At 48.4% G+C, this 20,680-nt stretch overlaps 1 protein-coding gene across 1 annotated transcript in view; it reads left to right on the top strand.

Annotated features, from left to right (window-relative positions):
• DIAPH1 (diaphanous related formin 1) overlaps window positions 1-20,680 on the top strand; it is a 138,485-nt gene that overhangs the window by 20,738 nt on the left and 97,067 nt on the right. Inside the window, exons 2-4 of the mRNA XM_090020725.1 lie at window positions 16,689-16,715; window positions 18,845-19,003; window positions 20,310-20,411. Coding sequence (XP_089876851.1) covers window positions 16,689-16,715; window positions 18,845-19,003; window positions 20,310-20,411 — 288 coding nt within the window. The remainder of the gene's footprint in view (window positions 1-16,688; window positions 16,716-18,844; window positions 19,004-20,309; window positions 20,412-20,680) is intronic.

Below are 20,680 nucleotides of genomic sequence, written 5' to 3'. Positions count from 1 at the left end.
CACGCTCAGTGCTAAGTGAAACCAGGTAGGTATTTTAAATTAGCGCTATAATAAAACTGCGCCAAGTGAAACAGTGTTAAGCAGGGGTTGCCTGTACCTTAATGTCTGTGCTGCATAAAACTCCTTTTGACTGTAACACTTCGTGCTACACAATGTACTTAGGGGGATGGGCACTTAAAGCTTGCGCAAGAGTTAAAATGAAGTAGCAGTGACATTGGCATAAGAATAATAATTTTGTCCTCTACTTGTATGCAACATCCTTCATTCACTCCTACACATTTCTGGTCATCTCTTCCATCTAATTCAGCAGCATCTTCACTTCTAGAAAGTTTGTCTCGTTCTGAAATCTTCTTTCTCTTTAATCCATTATGTTTGCAATTGGATCTCCTGCTCCACATTGCTGGCTTTGTGTTTTTGTGATGGGATGGCTTTCAAGTCAGTAATAAAGCCTGTGGTTTCTGTCCCTAAATTAGCTAGAATTTTGCAAACATTCCTCTGAGGACAACTATTAGGAATTTTGTTGATGGAAGTCGCTGCCCATCTAGAAGTCCTGTGAATACTGAAATTGGTCTCTTGAGCCTAGGAACATGGTAGACCACTGTTGATCTATATGACAAGGTTCTGTTATAAAGGTTCCATATTTATCCACAGCAGAAGTGCTGATGATGTAAACTTCATCGCTTTGTCTTGCCATTGTGCCTTAAGTAATGGATTGCACGTGTGAGTGAATGTGAGGAGGCAGGTGTTGGTGGGAAATCTGCATGAGCTCATCAGTCCGGTAGCTTTCAACAGAAAAGATATATAGCTGACGGTCAGTTAGCATCAGCCTTGGTGGCAGTATTGTGCTATAAATATCTATGGATAATTCTGCTGGGAGTGGGATTGAAACAGTCCATTTCATACAGGACCCAGAATGCATGTTAGAAAATGCCTGAACTTTTGATCACCACTGTCCTTTTGGATTTGAAGCTAGAGGTGGGATGTTTTGCACCCTGCTTGAAATTATTTCAGGATCTTAATAGCTTAGATCAGTGTACTAACTGCTGACCTATGAGTGGGCTGCAGTCACGCTGTAAAGTTGCTGTTCCATTCAGACCCCACTAGTGTTACAGAAACTGCTGCTTTCCACTTGATGAGTTTCATGAGGTAGATATTGGTGTTTGGCTTTTGTTAGAAACTTACTGTGCTGCTGCAGTTTGTTCAGTTAGTTCTAGATCTGTGAGTTACATTTGTTTCCTGTAGTTGAAACCACAAAGTGTTGGAGTGCCTGTTTTAGTCAGATATGCAATATCAGAGTAAGCAGCAGCTGTGTCGCTCCTCCTAGGCAGTGTCTTTCTTAGTATAAGTAGTGCCAGGCTCTAAAAAATGTATCAGATTAAAAAAAAAAAAGACAAGCGTTTAGGGTGATGGGGGACAGAAGGGTGGAACTGCTGTTGAGGTAGGGTTGGTATCCAGCTGAAAAACCCAGTAGCATCCCACCCTCTATCCCTCCTGTCCCCCATCCCCATTCCAGCTGCAGTGGACTAGGCTTGACCACACCAGGAAGTTTACTGCTCGTAATTGTACCAGAAGCATGACATTGAGAAGAATCCTGACAGACTTAAAACTGCCCATGGGGTTTTACATCATATTCCTTAAGTGGACAAGTGTCTTGTTAATTTCAGGATAGTGCAAGTGCTGAAAATCCTTGGAGACTTTGCAGTTGTCTCTCTTAGGGCTCAGGGAGACATTGTAGCCTGTGTTCACTTAACTTCAGAAGCTCTCTTCACGAAAGAATTTAAAAAAGCTTAAATTCTGTTGTGATCAATTGTTTTGGATAGGGATGTTCAACCTCTACCCCAGGGGCAGGCAATTATTTTGAGCCAACTGCCGTTTACACAGTTCTGGCAAGCTGTCCAGGGCCGCATGAGTAGCCCCGCCTCTTGACAGGTGCCCCACCCCCTGGTCACCATCTTGGGACCAATGTCTCGGGGCCAGCACTGGTGGGGCCCAGAGCAGGGCGCAGGCTGGCAGGGGTCTGTGGAGCTGGGCTGGTCTGCACCAGTAGGGAGAGGGGGGTGCTAGCTTGGCTCCATAGAGCCCCTGCCAGCTGGGACCCTGTACCCCTGCCACCCTGCTCTGGGCCCTGCTGACACTGGCTCTGGGACCCTGTGCTCCTGCACCCACTCACTCCCAGTACCCCCCAGCCCTGCGGTACAGCCGGGGCTGTGTACTGCCCCCAGCCCCACTGCTCGCTGGCAGGGAACAAGCTGCTGTGGAGCACTGGGAAAAGCAGCCCCTCATTCGCCCAGTGGCTGGCGCTCCCTGCTGCAGCTATTCGCAGCCTGCAGGGCTGTCCTGAGCAGGCACAGGCAGCCCCACGTGAGTTGTGAGTGGCTGCAGTGCAGGGTGTCAGCCTCTGGGCAGGCAAGGGGCTGCTTCCCCCCCCCCCCGCAATGCACTCAGCACCAGCTTGTTAACCCATTGACAGCCTGGGCCCCATGCCAGCTCTGGGCTTGCTCATCAGGGCTGCCTGCGGCAGCAGCAGCTGTAGCCCTCCCCCTCCCCCCCACTTGTCACACTGGGCAGTATTTGCTGCTGCTGCCCGCCTGGAACTTGTGTGCTGGGCAGCCCAGAGGCGACAGCAGCAGCCTCGCTGCAACCTACTGCGGTGCTCCAGGTGGGCAGCAGCAGCAACCATTGCCCAGCATGGCAAGTGGGGAGGCCACAGCTGCTGCTGCCACGGTGCAGCCCTGACAGGCAAGCCCAGGCTGGCAGTGTGGGCAGGTTACAAGCTGGTGCTGAGTCCGGGGGAACAGCCGCCCTTTGCCCACCCCGTGCCTGATGCCCGTGCAAGCACCACCCCGTGCCTGATGCCCATGCAAGCAGCTGCAGCAGGGAGTGCTGGCCATGGGGTGGGGGAGGGGCTGCTTTTCCCCGCGCTTTGCATTGGCTCCTTCCCTGCCCTTCTCCCCACCCTCTTACCTTAGGTTCCAGCGTGGGGCAGCCATGTGGTCTTGGGCCAGAAGCCCCTCCTGGCTGGGGAGCAGGTCCTGCTGTTTCAGGAGCCTGCTGAGGATTCCCTTGGGTCCTACTGCCCCTGGCTCCTGTCATTTTTGACAGGAACTAAGGAGAGAGAAATTTTAATATGCAGAATTGTTTTAGGGGTCCTGCGGGCTGGATGCAGCCCACTGGCCATATTTTGCCCACCCCTGTTCTACCCTGTGGGCCAGATTTGACCTGAAAAGCCATGTCATCCAGTCTATGGGGCTCCCTAAGGATCTGGAAATTTGGCATCCAGGGGGCCGGTGGCAGCAATAATTGCCGTTCCCCTGCTGCTAGATTTTCAGAATCATGGGGAGCCTTGCAGGCTGGATAATGTGGCCCAGCAAACCAGATTGCAGCATCATGTGGCCAGATCCAGACACGCAGGATTAGGGCAGTGTGTGGCTGGATTAGGTCAATATGGGATCGGAGCGGCACATAGCCAGATCAGGCCAGTGTAGGATTGGGCCAGTGTGGGATGAGGCCCACAGAATGAACCCCAGGCACTTGATCCCTGGTGGGATGTAGCCTGCAGACCAGTCCTTGGCCTTCTGATTCCACAGCCTAGATCAATGGCAAAGTACAAATAGGGCTAGGGTAAAGCATGAGAAATCATGGGGCCAGACACTACTTATCATGTAAGGGAAAAGAGAGGAGTAAGGGAGAATCTCAGTTGTAAATTATCTCTGAAAAAAGCTTCTCAAGTAAAGCTGCTTTGCAGCTTTTTTTTAGACATGGTTAATTTATCAGCAGCCTAAGTTCAGCTCATAAACCAAAACAACACTGTTGTTTTTTGTTTTGTTTTTTTTAACTAGCCAAGATTGTGGAAAGCAAAGTCTTCATCCAGGTCTACTGAAAATGTCAGTAATCATTTAGTTGACTCTAGCTTATTGGGGATGGAACTTGAAAGAATAAGGTTGGAGGCTTATTGGAAGAGCTTGGAAATTTCAGGGAGTTCCTATCCACAACAAGTTTTGTGTTGATTGTTGTTCACTGAAGGTATTTTTTTTTCTTGCTTGCTTGCTGCTAGGGTAGTTGGGGGAGCTGTGTGCGTTTCCTTCCTGCCTTGGGTTTGATGTTGCATGCAGAAACATTGACAAGCCAACAGTTGCAAGAGTTTCCTGTTACAGGTCCAGGGTGTGTCACCACTCACATGTGCTATTTGGCAAGAAGGGGAGTACCAGGTTGCTCATAGTCTCATGTTGCTATAGATTCCAATAAACAGCATTCCTTAGTTACCGTGGCAAACTGTAAACAGCATTCCTTAGTTACTGGGATAAAGTAAGTTAGTGTGTGTGTGTGACCTGACCAACACCCATGAGACCTCTTTGGGGGGAGGGTAAGAGGACTTACAATAGCCTCTTAAGCAGTTAGAGCGAGGCATGGCCTTCCTCACTCCAACTAAAATTGAGAAGTTTACCCCAGTGTCTGGAATTTGCAAACATTTAGGTATGTATTGGCTTAGACTTTTGTTTGTTCAAAATCCATGTGCATCTTGCCACTTACTAAAAACTATAATTGTCACTGTGAAATCTGACATTGGCATCATGGTACTACCACAATGAAAATAATCTAGGAATTACATACATTTCTGATGTCCTTGTGCCTTTTTTGGAAAAGGGGATCTAATCCTTCTTTGTGTGCTTGGCCATATTATACTCTCAGTAAGTGTGAAACCCATGCCCTCATATCAGAATCTTTTGGACAGAATTATCTGTTGAGACCCCATCGGTTGATTGTATCTGGCCTGTGGCTGCCCCCACAGTGCTTTGCATGGGGTATAGGCCCTTCTGCTGCTGCCTGGGGCAGTCTGCACCACACTGCTGCCCGCTCCCACCAACAGCCCCGGCCAACATGCACAGCTTCCCTGTGGGGCCGCTCCTGGTATGGCTGCAGCCACCAGGGTACTGCAGTGTTCATCCCCTCCCCACCCACCCTGCCAGTGGCTGCTCCTCCTGCTCTGGCCAGCATGCACAGCTTCTCAGCAGGTCTGTTACTACTGCCACACAGGTACTGTTTGGCTCCCCCTGGCTCCAGCAGTTCCTCCTCCTCTTCCTGCTGCACCAGTCCAGGCATTAGGTAGCATAGAGATATGATAGTGGTCATGGGGATGCCCAGCCAGGTGTGTGTGTGTGTGTGGGGGGGGGAAACCTGCAGCCAGGCAGCTCCTGCCTCAGTGTGCAGGGCTTCAGCTCCTGACTGTCTTCAACTCTGTCAGCCACCCTCAGCTGGCTGCTTATTGTGCCATGCAGCTGAGGGGATAGAAGGTGGCCTGGAGCTTGAGCCCTGTGCGCTGTGGTAGGAGGCTCCTGGCTGTAGCTTCTTGGCTGGGCATCTGCTGCCCAGCACATGTCCCCACAGCTTTCCCATGTTACCTGCTCCCTGGAGTGGTGCAGCAGGAAGAGGAGGAGGAGCTGCTGGAGGCAGGGGGGAGCCAAGCAGTACTTGGGTGGCTGTAGCAGCAGCCCTGCCAGGAAGTTGTGCATGCCAGCCAGAGCTGTCAGCAGGAAGAGCTACCCCAGGCGACAGATGCCTCCACTACTCAAAAAAAATCAGTTAAAAAATTATTCTTTGAAATAAAATTAAAATATGTTATAGTAGATGTTTGACTCTTTTTTGTATATGATTTGTTTTTATCTATAATTTGTTATTATTATATATCTTCTGAAAAATTTTACGTGTGTGGCCCTCAACAGCTCACCAAAACTCACTAAATGGCCCTCCAGCCAAAATAATTGCCCACTCCTGAGGTAAAAGCACAATGGGATCTAATGTATGATCCACACAATCGCACCTTCTGCCATGCCAAAAACTGTGGGCACTGTGTGCATTAACTCACTAGCACCAGGTTGAATCTGTGCTTCCGTCTGTTGGATTGTGGAGTAGTTGCCTTCAAGACCCATGTCCAGATAACTTGTCCCGTTGAAGTGAGGGGTTTTTTTCACAGCTTGGTTTCCCTGATACAGTGATCTGCTGGCTGCAATGTCATCTTGCATCTCAGACCTTTGCTAATAGTTTGTGAAAAGATCTGTGAAAGAACCACAGATGTTTCTGTCACTGCTTTCTACCGGTTTCTTGTATTTAAAAAAAAACAAACAAAAACCTGTAACCCATGTACGCACTCTTGCATTTCTTTTCTGGTATCTGGCCTGTGATACAGACTCTGTCATCCCTGTAAGAAAGTTACCCTTATTTGGGTTTGACAGTGCCTGCCAGCCTATTTTCAAGAATCTTCTAATAACTAAAAACATTTCAAAAGAAGAACTTAACATACATAGCCCTTCCTTTTGGATCTTGTCTTTCTGGTAGGAAAAAGGAGGCTCTTTCAATTAGCCTTCCTGAGTTTTAGGAAATGTTGATCTGTTTTTTGGAGACTTCAAAGCTCATGCTCTGTCTGAGTGTTTTTTTGCAAAAGTAAGTGCAAAGATGTATAGAAACTACTTCTAAATGCAATAGTGGAGTTCTTAGTCATTCACTGAAGCTGCCTCTTCCTGGGTTGATCAGTCACCACAAATTGGTGGCTAAGATTTAGAAGCAAGGTTACTTGTGGCCTAGCTGTGTTGTCAAAAGCAGTAAGATAGCATATTGCTACTGTCTTTGCCTTATGCTCTAGCCCAGGGGTTCCCAATATGTGGTGTGGGTACCACCAGTAGTATGCAGACAGTCTGTCAATGGTACGTGTCAACAGGTTTATAATTACTTTATAGGACAAAAATTTGCTGGTGGTGCTTAAGGTTGAACTAGCTAATTGCCCGCCAAGAATGATGGATTTCAGGAAGTGTTTACATGGTTGCCTCCCACTCACCCTTCAGGGCCAGCCATATAAAGACTCCCTCCTCCAGCGCAGGGCTCCCTCCCCCCACCCGCCTCCTCTCCCTGCTGCCTCCCCTTTCATGCCAGCTGTTGGTGGGGGAGCGCTGCCACCATTACCACCCCCCCACACACACACCCCCCTGCTTCCCTCCCTTAATTCCTTCCTGCTGCCCAGCCCTGACAATAGCCGCCACCATGACCCCCATGCTCACCTGGGCCTGTGCAGCTTCCCTCCCCCCTTGCCAAAAGCATTACAGACAGACTAAGCTCTTTATTACATTTGAATATACATGCGCGCACACATGTGTGTGCACATATATATATGTGTGTGTGTACATCAAATTTTAAAAAATGCTTCTTGCTACTAAAAACCAGTTTTCTCCCTAGCTGTTAAATGATGTGCAACAGTTCAAAGCAGGGGTGCTCAACTTATGGCCTGCAGACCAAATGTGGCCCATAGGGCACTCCACAAGTCAGGAAATTTGTCAGCTGAGGAGTGGTGGCCATTAATATGGCCACACTCCCTTCTGCCAAATTCCCAAACCCAAGTCCCATGCACTCTGTCAGAGCCAGGCTGCACATCTTCCTCCCCCTCACCTTTTCCCCTTCCCCAAAGCTAGGCCATGCCTTCTTCCATCCCATGGGCCCAGGCCACTCCCCCTTTCCCCTGAGGACTAGGTTAGGGTTTGGCCACACTCTCTTCTCCCCATGGGGCCAGACCGTGCCCCCTTTTCCCCTGGAGGACCTGGCTGGGGCCAGGCTATGCGGCCTTCCTCTTTCAGGGCCAGGCCATGCTCCCCTTTCCCCACCCCTACCACAGGCCTGGGTTGGGATGAAGTAATGCCCCTTTCTCCTCTCCTCCCCTCCCCTCCCCCAGTCCCCATGGGGTTGGGTTAAGATCCCTTCCCCTCCCCCCCCCCACAGCCCCACCCCTGTGAGGCAAGGTCATGTCCTTCCCTGCTCCCATCTGTGGGGTGAGGTGAAACCCCCTTCAGCCCTCTCCTGGGCTGTGTTCAGGCCAGGCTGCCCCATTGCTTGGCCAGATGGTGGCTGCCTGTTAGCCCCCAGCTCTGGATTGGCTCCACCATCCAGCCTGTGGTTGGACCAGGTACTGTTCATCTGGCCCATGGGGGGTGGAAAAAGTTAAGAACCATTGGTTTAAAGAGCATAGTACTCAGTGAAACTGTAGTTTCATAGATTTCACTTTAGTAGCCGCAACATCACACTTAAGGCTCATGTTCATCTTGTGGTCAAACATGACCCCCAAGTCCCTTTCATCTGTAGTGCTAACCAATGTAGCACTACCAAGCCTATAAGCATGGTGCAGGTTTTTTCCTCCCAAGGTGGAGAACCTTGCATTTTTTGGTGCTGAACACCATCAGGTTCTTGTCCGCCCAGGTTCGTGAGTCTGTCCAGATCTGTCTGGATCACCCTCCTGTCCTCAGGTGTGGATACTTTATCGCAGAGTTTGGTGTCATCAGCGAACTTGGCCAGTCCACTTCTGACACCAATGTCCACATCATTGATGTAGATGTTAAACAGTATAGGCCCTAGGACAGATCCTTGTGGGACCCCACTGGTCACGGCACAGCAAGACGATTGGCTCCCATTGACCGCCACCCTCTGGGTCCTACCGCGGAGCCAGTTCCCCAGCCAGCGGATCGTGGTGACGTCAAGGCCACAGTTAGCCAGTTTAACTAAGAGGTGACTGTGGGATACCAAATCGAAAGCTTTTTTAAAGTCAAGGTATATGACATAGATCTCTTCCCCCTTGTCCAGGTTATAAGTCACCTGGTCATAAAAGGAAATGTGATTGGTCAAGCAAGACCTACCCGCAACAAACCCATGCTGGGTATCCCTCAGGATATTGCCTTCAGCTAGCCTGTTAAGGATGGCCTCTTTGATAATCTTTTCCAAGACCTTCCCCAGGATGGAGGTCAGGCTGATGGGCCTGTAGTTTGCCGAATCTACTTTCCTCCCTTTTTTGAAGACGGGTACAACATTGTCTCTTTTCCAATCATCAGGCACTTCACCAGAGCGCCAAGAACTCTTAAAGATCCATGCCAGGGGCTGAGCTATGATGCTCGCCAGCTCCCTGAGCACCCTTGGGTGTAACCCATCAGGGCTGGATGACTTGAAGGTATCCAGCCTGTTGAGGTGTTCCTTCACGAGGTCAGTTTTGATGGAGGGCAAGGAATCTCCCTCACCTGGGCCTCCCTGATCTATAGTGGGCAGGGCCGTCCCATGGGGCTGATGCTAAATGGGTACTTTGCGTCATTTTCCAAGTTCGCTTTTTCCTGGGCATCAGTTGTCAGTTGCCCCATCTGGTTTAGCAGGATCCAATGTTGCCCTTGCTTTTCCTCTGGCTCCTCACATATTTTAAAAAGGACTTTTTATTTTTCTTGATATTTGTAGCTAGCTGGAGTTTCATCGCAGCCTTGGCTTTCCTGATTTGCTCTCTGCAAATCTAATTATGGCTGAAATTTTGTTTCATAAAGTTACGAAATTTTGGCTGAAATATTCCACTGTTCTTGTATGAATGTACTAGGGGATCTTTCAGTGGTGGAAATGTAGTACATAATTGTAGAGATCCTGCAGTTTTTCAGGTGTCCTCCATACCAGTTGGGACTAGTGGAGGTCCCCCCCCCCCCCCCCAAAGTTCCCACTCAGTTGCTTGGATAATTAGCTCTCTGGAGATTGGGGGGTTACAGATAGGGACAGTTAAAAGGCCTCACCTCCTTATACTTTAGCAGCAGGTTCTATATGCTAGAATGTGGGTATATTTCTATGGTAAAGTTATCCTAGGCTTTTGATCCAGATTGTGTGCCTTGGGTATTTAGCTCTACTTCAACTCATCAAGGGTTGCATCTCTGACCAATATTCTTTCTTTGATAGCAGTTCCTGTGCCTTTCTTTTGGAAAAAACTTCCCTTCAGACTCTTCTCTGCATTCTATATCCCTGCTTCATTTAATGCCACTGAAAGTTACTGCTTTTCTCTGCTGTCTGTTCTTCATACGGCGTCAGGGCTATAGGGAAGAGCACTGTCTGGTAGTCATAGACGAGCAGGAAGATACAGAGAACAGACCTTGCCAGGAAAAGATTTGTTTTGCAAGGTTGAAAAACTGTTTATATTAAAGTAGAGGTGATGAAGTTTTAACAGGAGATGAGAAGGGAAAGAAAAGGTGACAGGCAAAAGGTAATATTTGAAAATTTAATCTTTTTTTTATTTTTTAGTCTGGAAGAGTACGAGGGATACTTTTACTCTCTTCTTTGTCTACCCCAAAAAGCCCTGTCTAGCAATTGCAAAATAACAGCATATGCTCTAACAGCATGGTACTTCCCAGTACAATCCTGAAGCAGAGTATGGTGCTGGGGGAGTTTGCAGCACTGCTTCCTGCATGACCCTGGGGTTTTCATGAAGTTCTCCTATTCTATTCTAGTACTGATTTGGCTCAACTTTGGGACCTTATGAGTTGAGCAGAATGCCTTGGAGGAAACCTAACTTGTTTTATCTAGTGGGAGTTGTGAGAAGGGTTAAATTAGTAGAGTTAGTATGTTCGAGGGGAGCTGCTTATGCCTGGCTGACTTTCTTAGAGGGTTATAGGAAATTCTTGCTGGTTAGTCCTCCATGCTGCCATTTGCAACCTATGTTAGAGGTGCTCTTGTTGTCTGGCCTGATGCACCGCCCCCCGTGGGTCCAGAAACTTGATGGCAGAGGAACACTGCTCTCTTGCTGCCAAATCTCCAGACGCATGAGGAACCCTGGGCCCTGAACGCCTTACCTCAGTGTGCAGGGCCAGGCAGGTAAACCACCAGGTCCCAGAGCCCAATCCTGGTGTTGGGAGCTGGGAGGGGGCAGTGCTGGGCCCTTGGGGCCCAATCCTTGCATGTGGGGGGTGGGAAGGAATGGTACCAGGCCCCAGGGCATGTGGGAGGTGGCAGGGGTGGTGTGTGGATTCACAAGACCCAATCCCAGCACTTGGAGGGTAGTGTCAGGCCACCAGGACGCAATTCTAACACACTGAGGGATGGGGGGAGTGAGCTAGTATCAGGCCCCAAGGCCTGATCTAACCCTCAGGCTGGCCCTGCACTACTGAGGGTCCCAAGCTCTAGTGTTTAAGTGCTGGAATGTCGTTCCAGTTCCCTCCTGTTCCATCCTCTTTAGTCTGTCACATGTGCACCATGAATTGAAAATGTAACGGGTTCCAAAAAGGGTGGTGTTGCCATTAATTATATTGTTGGTGCCATCTACTTTCAGGCCTGTGGCAGCATTTGAGTGTTTAATTCCTGTGTTGTACATGTTCGGGGCCTTTGGGATTCTCCATCTGTTATTAAAGTAGGAACTTAGTAAAGAGATGGGATGTTTATTTACTAGACGTGCTAGTTGTTTAATATCTTGAAGTTTAATACATGGTGTGGGCTTACTCTTTTGTTAAAGGAAATGGAAATCTCCCTTGAATGGCACTCTGTTCTCTAAGTGGATAATGCTCTGAGGCATGGGAGCCGGAGTTACTGTTTTCAGTATGTCCTTGGTTGCCCCTTCGTGGGTAGCTGCAGGATAAGCAGGCTGTTGGTATTAGATCTGCAGCCCCTAGGAGCTTTGGGACTGAAACTGTCTGAGCTGTTTCCAGGGGTCATAGCATGCTTAAGGTGCATGTCTGGCCCTCACAAGACTGTGTATTTGGGTTTGGAAATAACTTTGTATTACCAGATATGTAACTGTTATAACTCCTTGCGCTGGGCTGAGGAGCAGCATAGCATGTAGGATCTTCTTTATTGTTTCCACTACTGTTTCTGAAGGAAAACCATTTTTTAAGGCCCCCCATATGTTTGAAGGAGGAGGAAGGAAACAGAAGTAGAGCATTGATACTTCTGACCTAGTGTATGCCCCAAATTCATTTCGCCCGCAGGGCCAGATGAAAAACGTAGGGCCAGTCCATAGGTTGGATCAGACCAATAGACCCAGCTCCACATGGTGTCAGGCCTGGAACGTGCTGCATGTGGCATTCATGGCTGACCTGAGACCCACAGGCAACACTGCAGGCCGTATCACTGTAGGCTCCACAGGTCGGCCTAGCTAGACAAAGCTTTGGCTGGGATAATCTAGCTGAAGATGGTCCTGCTTTGAGCAGGGGGTTGGATAATCTAGCTGGAGATGATCTCCTGAGGTCCTTTCTGCCCTGACTTCAATGATTCTATGATCTTTGATACCCCTGCACTAGATTAATAGGAGTAGAGAGGAGGGGGATAGAAATGTCAGCGTAACCAGAGCAGGTTTTAGCTTTGATCTGATTTCTTTTGCAGCCTTTCAGAGAATGATGTACCAGCCTTCACACTGATCTTCTAAATAATAAATGCAAAAACAAAATGCAGGTGGAGTTATGCAGTGAGAATTGTTCTAATAGAAAATCCATTCCCAAATTGCCAGTGGTCTATGGATGGAGTGCTGGATGTTCCTTTAGGAAGAGGCAGACTAGCCAGTGATGTAGCTATAGTTATTGATTGATTTATTTATCAATATTGAGTTATTGTCTTCATAGTTTATGTTGAACCTTTTACAGGCAGAATGGGGGGCACAGTCCTTCCCCAAAGAGCTTACATTAAAGACTGGGAAGTACATAAGGAAGGTGGCAGGAAAAATTAGTTGTGTATCCTCTTGTATGACAATAAGACCCTGGGAAGAAAAACCTGCAGCATCCTTACAGGCTCAGCAGTGCTACACTGGCTAGCACTATGGACAAAAGGGACTTGGGGGTCATGATTGACCACAAGATGAACATGAGCCTGGAATGTGATACTGTGACTAGTAAAGCAAGCAAAATGCTTGCATCCACAGATGCTGCTCAAGTAAATCCTAGGACGTCATCCTCCCTTAATATTATATACAACTAGTAAATTGCCTGTCAAGAATGACAGAGAGAGGAGGGGCGGGCAGGGATGGAGCCCCGCATCCGGCCACGTCCCTTCCTCCTGTCGCTCTGTGTGCAGCTCCGCTCCCTGCCCGCTGGGTGGGTGGAGCATCTGGCCCCTGCTCTACCACCTCCACCCCGCTGCCTCCCCTCCCTCCCTGCCTGCTGGCTCCCCCTCCCTGCCGGCTCCCCCTCCCTGCCAGCTGTTCTGGGCAGTGTCGGGGCCTGGTGGTTGGGGGGGGCGGCGAAGCACCGCCACAGTGAGGCATGAGGAAGCCCTGCGGCTCAGCTGGTCAGGCAGTCTAACCCTGGGAGCCAGAGAGAAAGGAGATCCTGGCCGCCTGGCTCCTAGCAGAACAGCAGAACTGGGGCAAGCAACTTAGTGCTTGGGAGCAGGACAGGCCTGAGAATAGGGTCAGGTGAGCCTGTAGCCTAGAGGCAGGCCTGGGAATATAGGTGAGCCTGTAGCCCATAGAGGGGCAGAGCCTGGGGCTGGAGGGCCTAGAGAGGAGGCAGGATGTCAGCAGGGCCCAGAGAGGAGTCAGAGGCTGAGTTGGGGTTGGTAGCCCAGGAGGTGGCCCTGTGGGTGAGCTTCAGCAGTGCCAGAGAGTCCAGAGGTTTGGAGCAGGAAGAGGGGCAAGTGTCAGCAGGCCAAGGGATCCCAAAGATTTTAACTGGCCTATGATTGGGACCAGAGGCTAAGGTTGTGGGGGAAGGCAAAATACGGCCCACCAGCTAAATCCAGCCCACCAAATGACTGGATCCAGCCTGCAGGGGGCACCCACCAATTGATTGGACCAGGCCCTTGGCTGCCCCTATGGCGCTCCACTTGAGGTAGCCAGTGCTGTACTCCTATTTGCACCTGCTGGCCCCAGTCCCAACCAGCAGGATTGCTTCCAGAGCAGCTGCAGTTATTCAGGTGCTGCTCAGCTCCCCTTGCCTACAGTGGCAGCTCCTCTTCCTGCTTCTGCTGTGCCACTGGGTGGGAAGGAAGCTTCAGCTGGGCAGCTCCATCCCCAGAGTGCAGGGCTCCAGCTCCCGGTTGCCATCTCCCTACTCCGACTGCCAGCCCACAACAGCCCTTCAAAACTCCTGATGTGGCCATTGGGCCCAAATAATTGCTCACCCCTAATCTAAGAAGACCAAAGCTAAAGGACTACAGCTGTAGACCAAGGTGGCCAAGGAGCCCATAACTCAGGAGGGGTGAAGACTGTTGGCAGCCCTTTTCCCAGGAAGGGCATGTATTAGTATGTCATCTGCAAGGCATGGGAATGGGTATTGGGGGGGATGGAGCCCACATAACTGGTCCATAAGGCAGTGACTGTGGACACCTGTGGTCGTGAGGAGGAGACCAGGCTTGGGAAGCCCTGGGGCAGTTTCCCTTGTATCAAGGTGTGAACAGCAAGTGAAGAGGAGATTGCCCAAGGAGAGTCACAGGATGGCAAGGGCTAAATGGCCACTCCTGGGACCAGCACTTGCTCGCACCTAGCTATAGTTATGTACTTTCAACAGTCAGTGCTTTCCCACAATGTGCTTGGCTTACTCACTGCAGTTGCTGAGTGGAACTCCATGGAGCTGTTGAAAAGTGCACTGATGTACACATGCTGTGGTGGATCGGTAGTGGTAGCTGCTGCCAGCCACCAGACCTTCCAGCAATACTATCACAGAAGTTCCAGTGGCAGAGGCAAGTCCATTCAGACGGGGCCCTAGCCAGACTCCCTGCTCTGTGATTGTTCTGTGCGCTGTAATCTGATTAATTTCCATTTGCAGGTGAACAGGACAGCAAGCAGCAGCTAGGGGCAGAGTGATGTAAAACAAGATAGTAGGTACATGATTACAGCAGAATGGGGTTATTCCTTGGTGAAAAAGTAGAATGCTAGATACCTCACCAGAGTTCAGTCTGCCCTGACTGAGATGTAAGAGGTGGTGTTCATACCTCTTCACACTGTATTTTTTAGACTCTGCAGAAGTTTGAATTGATTATACTTGGTTTTTATTTCAACTTCAAACAGTTTCATTTTTACATGAAAGATGAGATTGTGGAGCACAATTCAGCACTGAGGGTGAACTTCACAGGACAGACATTTGGAATAATGCAGCTGCAGATACCATGAGCCTGTGGTATCAGAGGAGCTTTTGTCTTGGTTCTCTTAGGGTTGTGCAGTCTTAAACTCTTGGAGAAGAGTGATCCATCCCCAAAGCAGATTAGGGGCTTAAATCGTATGATAAATTGGAGTTGGCATCCTAGGTACGGGGTACTGAACTATATAGCGCATCTGATTCTGTGTACAAGTCCCTAATGTGTGGGCTTGCTATTGGAAGGAGCAGAGAAGGCCCCTATCTACATTCTCTGGAGTGGTCTTAAAATATATTTCTTATGGACCTAGTCTGCATTGATTAAGTTTGTGCCACTGTCTTCCTGCACTTAGAGCAGCTACAGATCGTCAGTTTATCTCTGCATTGGCTATTTCTGCCCTCTGCTGGAATGTCTGGATTATAACAAATTATAAAGACATGGCTTCTGTGTATAGAAAAAGTATCTGGCAAATAAGTAATGAATTTAGGATTCAGTCAGTCCTATTCTGGAAGTTTGGGGCTGGAGGTAGCATCCTGCTGTGGATTATCATGAGGCAATGTGTGCAATACAAGAACATGTTTTTAAAGGGTATATATACAGTGTGACATATTCCTTATATCTTATCTGTCCAGATGACTGACAAAGGACCATAAGTATTGAAGTTCATTTCTACCTTTTTTGGATGTCAGCGTGGTGTACTTGCCTGTTTAACATTCCTGATCATCTGTGCCCATTAACAGAAGCTCAAACAACTTCCCTGAAACCAGCAGTTGTCTGTTTTGGAAAACAGATGCAAAATCCATGCTATAGGAATACCTGGGTCCAGTGAGACCTTTGAAAGGATATGTGTACAACAAAGCTGTGGAGATATAGAGCCGTGTGGTTGTTAGTAACATGACTGAATTTTAAGGCTTGATCACCTCTTCAGGGACAGTACTCTCCTGTGCAAAGCAAAAGCAAAAAGAACCAGTTCTATAATCCCACAACATGGTTGCATGATGGTACTAGTTCTGCCATTGAAGACACTGTATAAGTCCGTGCTGCTCCCTTCCACAATAGGGAAAGGGGACATCATATATTCAAATCCAGTTTTCCATCTTTCTAAGGCAGGGGTGGGCAATTATTTTGGGTAGAGGGCTACTTACCAAGTTTTGGTAATCTGTCAAGGGCCACATTTCCCTTTCTGGCACAGGGAAGCAGGAACAGCCCCACGGTCCCAGGCCATAAGCCTCTGGTAGGCAGGGTCTTCTAGTTGGGGGGGCAGGGCTAGATGGGCCTTGTTGCTGGGTCCTGCTGCCGGCTTCCCTTAGGTCCTACTGCCCCTGGCTCCTGCCATCTTTGACAGGCAGCCAGGAGCAAATAAATAATAAATTTTCTAATTTTTTTTAGGGGCTCCATGGGCTGGATATAATGGCTTAGTGGGCCAAATCCGGCCCCCAGGCTGTATTTTGCCTATTCCTGTTCCAAGGGGTAGGATTGCTTCTGATTTCCCCCCAACGGGCCATGTGTTTTATCATTGCATATCATTAGGAAGGATTTAACTATATGATGACACAAAATTATTTTGAGGTGAGCAAAAAGAAAACTAATAGCTCTAGCTCTCATCTCTTAAACCTGTAGAGTTTCTTTATGTCTGCCTGGTGGCTTAATTCTCCCTCCTTCCCCACTCTGCCACCACCATTTTAGCATTCAGGATGTGGCAATTTGGCTCTGTCCTCCTGTGTTCGGTCTGAAAAGACATGGACTAATCTGGATTATTACTGCCCATTACCTCTCTTCGTCCCCTTCACCTCCTTTTTATATTTAGAGTGTTTCTTATGTCACTGATTGTTTCTCCCCTTCTCCTTCCTCTTTCTGTCTCACAGACTTTGAAGCGACTCATGGCAGATGAGGTAAGGATGGTTGCTTTCTTTTGTGTATACTTTTTTCCGCCTACTGTAACTTTCTTGCGCCTGGCTGTTTCCCAATAGCTTATTCAGTGTCCCATGCATGCTGTGCCCCTAGATTCTGTTCTGTTCCTTACTAAGCAGCCCTAACTCTTGCTGGTGCAAGCCTGCTGCATGCATGTTGTCTCTTATGGGATGCACCTGTAAGATTCTCTACCTCTGCTTTCAAAATGTAGATTGTCATAGTCTCATCTCTGTCCTCCCAAGCATTGGTAGAGTTCAGGGGTGCCCAAACTTTTTGAATGTGGGACCAAATCACGAACTTTTTATCACCAAGTGGGCCAGCGAGCCACCTTCAGAGACCCCACAGAAAGTGCTATTGCATCAGGAAGTGATGTCACATGACCTTTGACACCAATGAAGTTGTAGGAAGTGACAGTGAAATGGGTCTAACCAGTTCAAAACTCTCCCTCTAGCATCCACCTCTGCCACTGTTCGGGACAAGATACTGAGCTAGATGGACCATGGGGCTGACCAAGCATGGCACTTTTTATGCTGTTATGTTCAGAAACTCTTATGTTCTTTGGCTGAGCTTCCAAACTATGGCTGAGATTTGCAACAAGGGGTAGATAGGCATGTTACAAAGTTGTCATAAAAGATTTGGAACCCTCTAAATCCCATTCATTTTAATGGAAGTTGGCTTTTTGACTCAGCTTTGAAAATCTCAGCCCAAGGTGCCAACCGAATAAGTCAAAATAAATTTTTCATTTCTATGCATTGCATCTATGTAGGGCTATCCAAGCATTTTACAAACATGAAATGAACCTTAGGATGAGCCCAGCCAGAGCAGCAGGGGCTCAGCTACATTTTCCCCCTACCTGCACTGGTCAGTCCCGAGCAGCACACGGTTCCGCTGCCACTTCTGCTCACTGGTGCTGACCCAGGCGGGTCTGTCCCATCTGGAGCAGCACACAGCTGAAGCTGGCTTCCCATGTGCTACTGGGGATGGGAGGAGCCTGGCTGGGCTGGCACCGGCCAGCAGAAGTGGCGGTGGAGCCGTTTACCACCCAGGACTGACTGGCGCAGGTAGGGAGAAAATGCAGCTCAGGCCCTGCTGCTCCGGCCAGGCTTGTTCTGTCCCAAGCGGCACACAGCTCCACCACTGCTTCTGTTGCCTGATGCCGACCCGGCTGGGCTGCTCCCATCCCCAGTAGCATGTGGGAAGCCAGCTTCAGCTGCATGCCGCTTTTCCTGGTCGGTGCTGACCCGGCTGAGTCCGTCCCATCCAGAGCAGCGTGAGGCTGAAGCCGGGTTCCCACGAGCTGCTGGGGATGGGAGGAGCCCAACTGGGTCTGCACCGGCCAGCAGAAGCTATATGTTGGACAAGTCTGGTATAGTTAATATTAAAAGCCTAACTAGCAAGTCTGGCACCCTGGACAAAACCGTTTGGAGAGCGGGGGTCAGGAAGGGGTATCAATCTTACTTGCTAGGGGTGTGGTCTACCCACCTTTGTTGCTGCTATTACAGAAGCGGTGCTGGACTGCTGCTGCCCAGCACAGACTCCCCAGGGGGCTGCCCTGGTCTGGTGTCCTCCCCAAGTCAGTGCCTGGGACTGATGCTCCACTTTCATACCCCTTGTTGATTAATAGTCTTAGTGCTGTCGTGTTTCTGGTGGATAGTGCTGCAAAACTGCTTCTGGGTTTCAGGGTTTTGCTGATTCAGACTTCCCTGGGATGATGCTGAATTTGGATAGCATCAGTAGTTGTGCCAGAAGATGTCAGTTTTTCCTCTGTTAGTGACAGTGCATGAATATCTAGAAAAGAGAATAACCACTAACCTGGGCTGCAGGTTGTCAGTTACGTGTGGTATTAGAGGATTTTGTCTATATTTGAATCTTCACTCTTGAGTGTCCCTACTAATTGGCATTTGGTATGTTCCTGAAGCATGGGTTCAGGCCCCTTGGTATAAAGACTACCTCCTAAACAAGCTCTGTTTTCTCTCTGTTGCCAACAGTGCAAGTCTGAGAGTCTAGCTGGATTTTGAGATGGCATACAGAGTTGAAGATGATCAATAAATCTGAGAGGTGGGCAATGTATCCCGTTGAATTTGTTTTTGTTTTTTTTAATTTCACTCAGCTGGAACGATTGACCAGTATGAGGATAAAGAAGGAGAAGGAAAGACCCAATGCATCTCATAGGAATTCATCTGCCTCCTATATGGATGTTCAAAGCACAAGCCAGACGCTGCAGGAAATCCCTGATGAGGATGTGCTTGTACTCTTTGAGCAGATGCTGGTAAGTCAGTCACCCGTACTTCCACCTTCTGTTCCTGCATGCCTTGCTTTCTATACTAGGGGTTGGCACATTTTTTGATAGTGGGAGTGAAGGGGGCAAAATGACCTAGCTCAGGTTGGAGATGGCTGGGCATTGGGATCCAACTGCTGCTCCCATTTCTCCCTACTGCCCAGCTACACTGTTTCATAGCAGCCCCCTCCGCCCTCCCCCTTCTGCTCGAGTCTCAAGCAACAGACAAGCAGCTTAGGGGGGATCCTCCCAACAATGAATACCACTGAAACCATAGCTCTGCAGGCTGAATCTGGCCTTGACCCCCACACTAAATGATATCTTCCCTTTTTTCTCAGGTCAGGAACTGGCGACCATGCCTTCCACTTTTCTAAAATGTCTAATTATGCAAGGCCTTTGTTACAAAACAACATCCCACAACTTCTGTTTTGCTTTCATATACCTCCATGCAGAAGGGAGTCTGTTTGATCCCTTGGACTGTAGTTTCTCAGATCCAAACGAGCATATTATAATATTCCTCTGTGGACACCCCTCCATCCAGCTTCTAAGTCCCAGCCCTTTTTTTTCCAGTGGCTCTAATTCTAGGGTTTGTGAGTGATAAACTCTCTTTAATATGTTGCAGCCAATTGCTTGATTGCATCCCCATCTCTGGTACCTTTGCTGTTGGGTTTTAGACTCCTCAGTTGTTTAATAGCCCTCTGATTTTGGTATTATTGGCAAACATTAAATCAAGAATATTTTCCACAAAAGAAACCTAGCAGATGTGAAACAGAGGCAGGGACTTGAGAGGGACTGACTTTTTTTTAGTAGGATAGAACTCTCATGGGAACCATAAGAGTCTTGGACTGAGTAAGAACTAGCAAGTGGCTTAACTGCTTGACAGTAACATCATTATTGGGACAGAAGACTGCAGTCTGAGAATTCTTGAGGTTGGTCACTTAGCTCTTGATTAAGGAGACTAAGAGGTAACTTTCTCTGGCTTTCCTTAGGACATTTTCTATTTCCTTTAAGGAAGTGTATAGTGGGGATTGCTTTTGTCCTTTTCTTAGCTCAGGTGTTTCCCTCTGAAGATTATGTATGATGATTGTATAAAAAGCAAGTACTTTTCTTTCCCTCCTGAGATTCTGCCATGCTAACTGAAACAGGTTTCAGGTCTTCCTGTGACAGGGTTGGAAGCATTCTGTTGCCACAGACTGAGCAGATTGTATTCCATGATGTTTCTACTTGAGGGATTTTGTTCCAAGGATTAGGGCATCTGAATAAATATTTTTTTTATTTGGCTCTTTTTGTTCAATAGGTGGATATGAATCTGAATGAAGAAAAACAGCAACCTCTGAGGGAAAAGGACATCATAATCAAGAGGGAGATGGTGTCCCAGTATCTGCACACTTCCAAAGCTGTGAGTATTCTTGCTCTGAGTACAGAAAACAGTAAAGGAAGGGCACAGTGAAGTACAGGAAGAAATACAAAAGCATCCCTTGTAGGAGAAGTTTTTAAGTGGCATCTGAAATCTTTCACAAGCATCTTGAACAAATGTGAAGGAAATGTACAGGAAAGGAAATGGCTCAGACCCTAACTGTTCTTAGAAAGTGGTGTACAGCCTCTATGGCACTTAACTTGGCAAGTAAAATTGAACAAAAGTAAGATTTCCAGTTAATTCTTAGTGAA

This window comes from Crocodylus siamensis, chromosome 10 (genome assembly GCF_052110815.1).
Source record: "Crocodylus siamensis isolate JL-2025a chromosome 10, ASM5211081v1, whole genome shotgun sequence".
Lineage (NCBI taxonomy): Eukaryota > Metazoa > Chordata > Crocodylia > Crocodylidae > Crocodylus > Crocodylus siamensis.
Note: the sequence above shows the minus strand (reverse complement) of the source record. Positions and strands in the feature narration are given on the sequence as shown.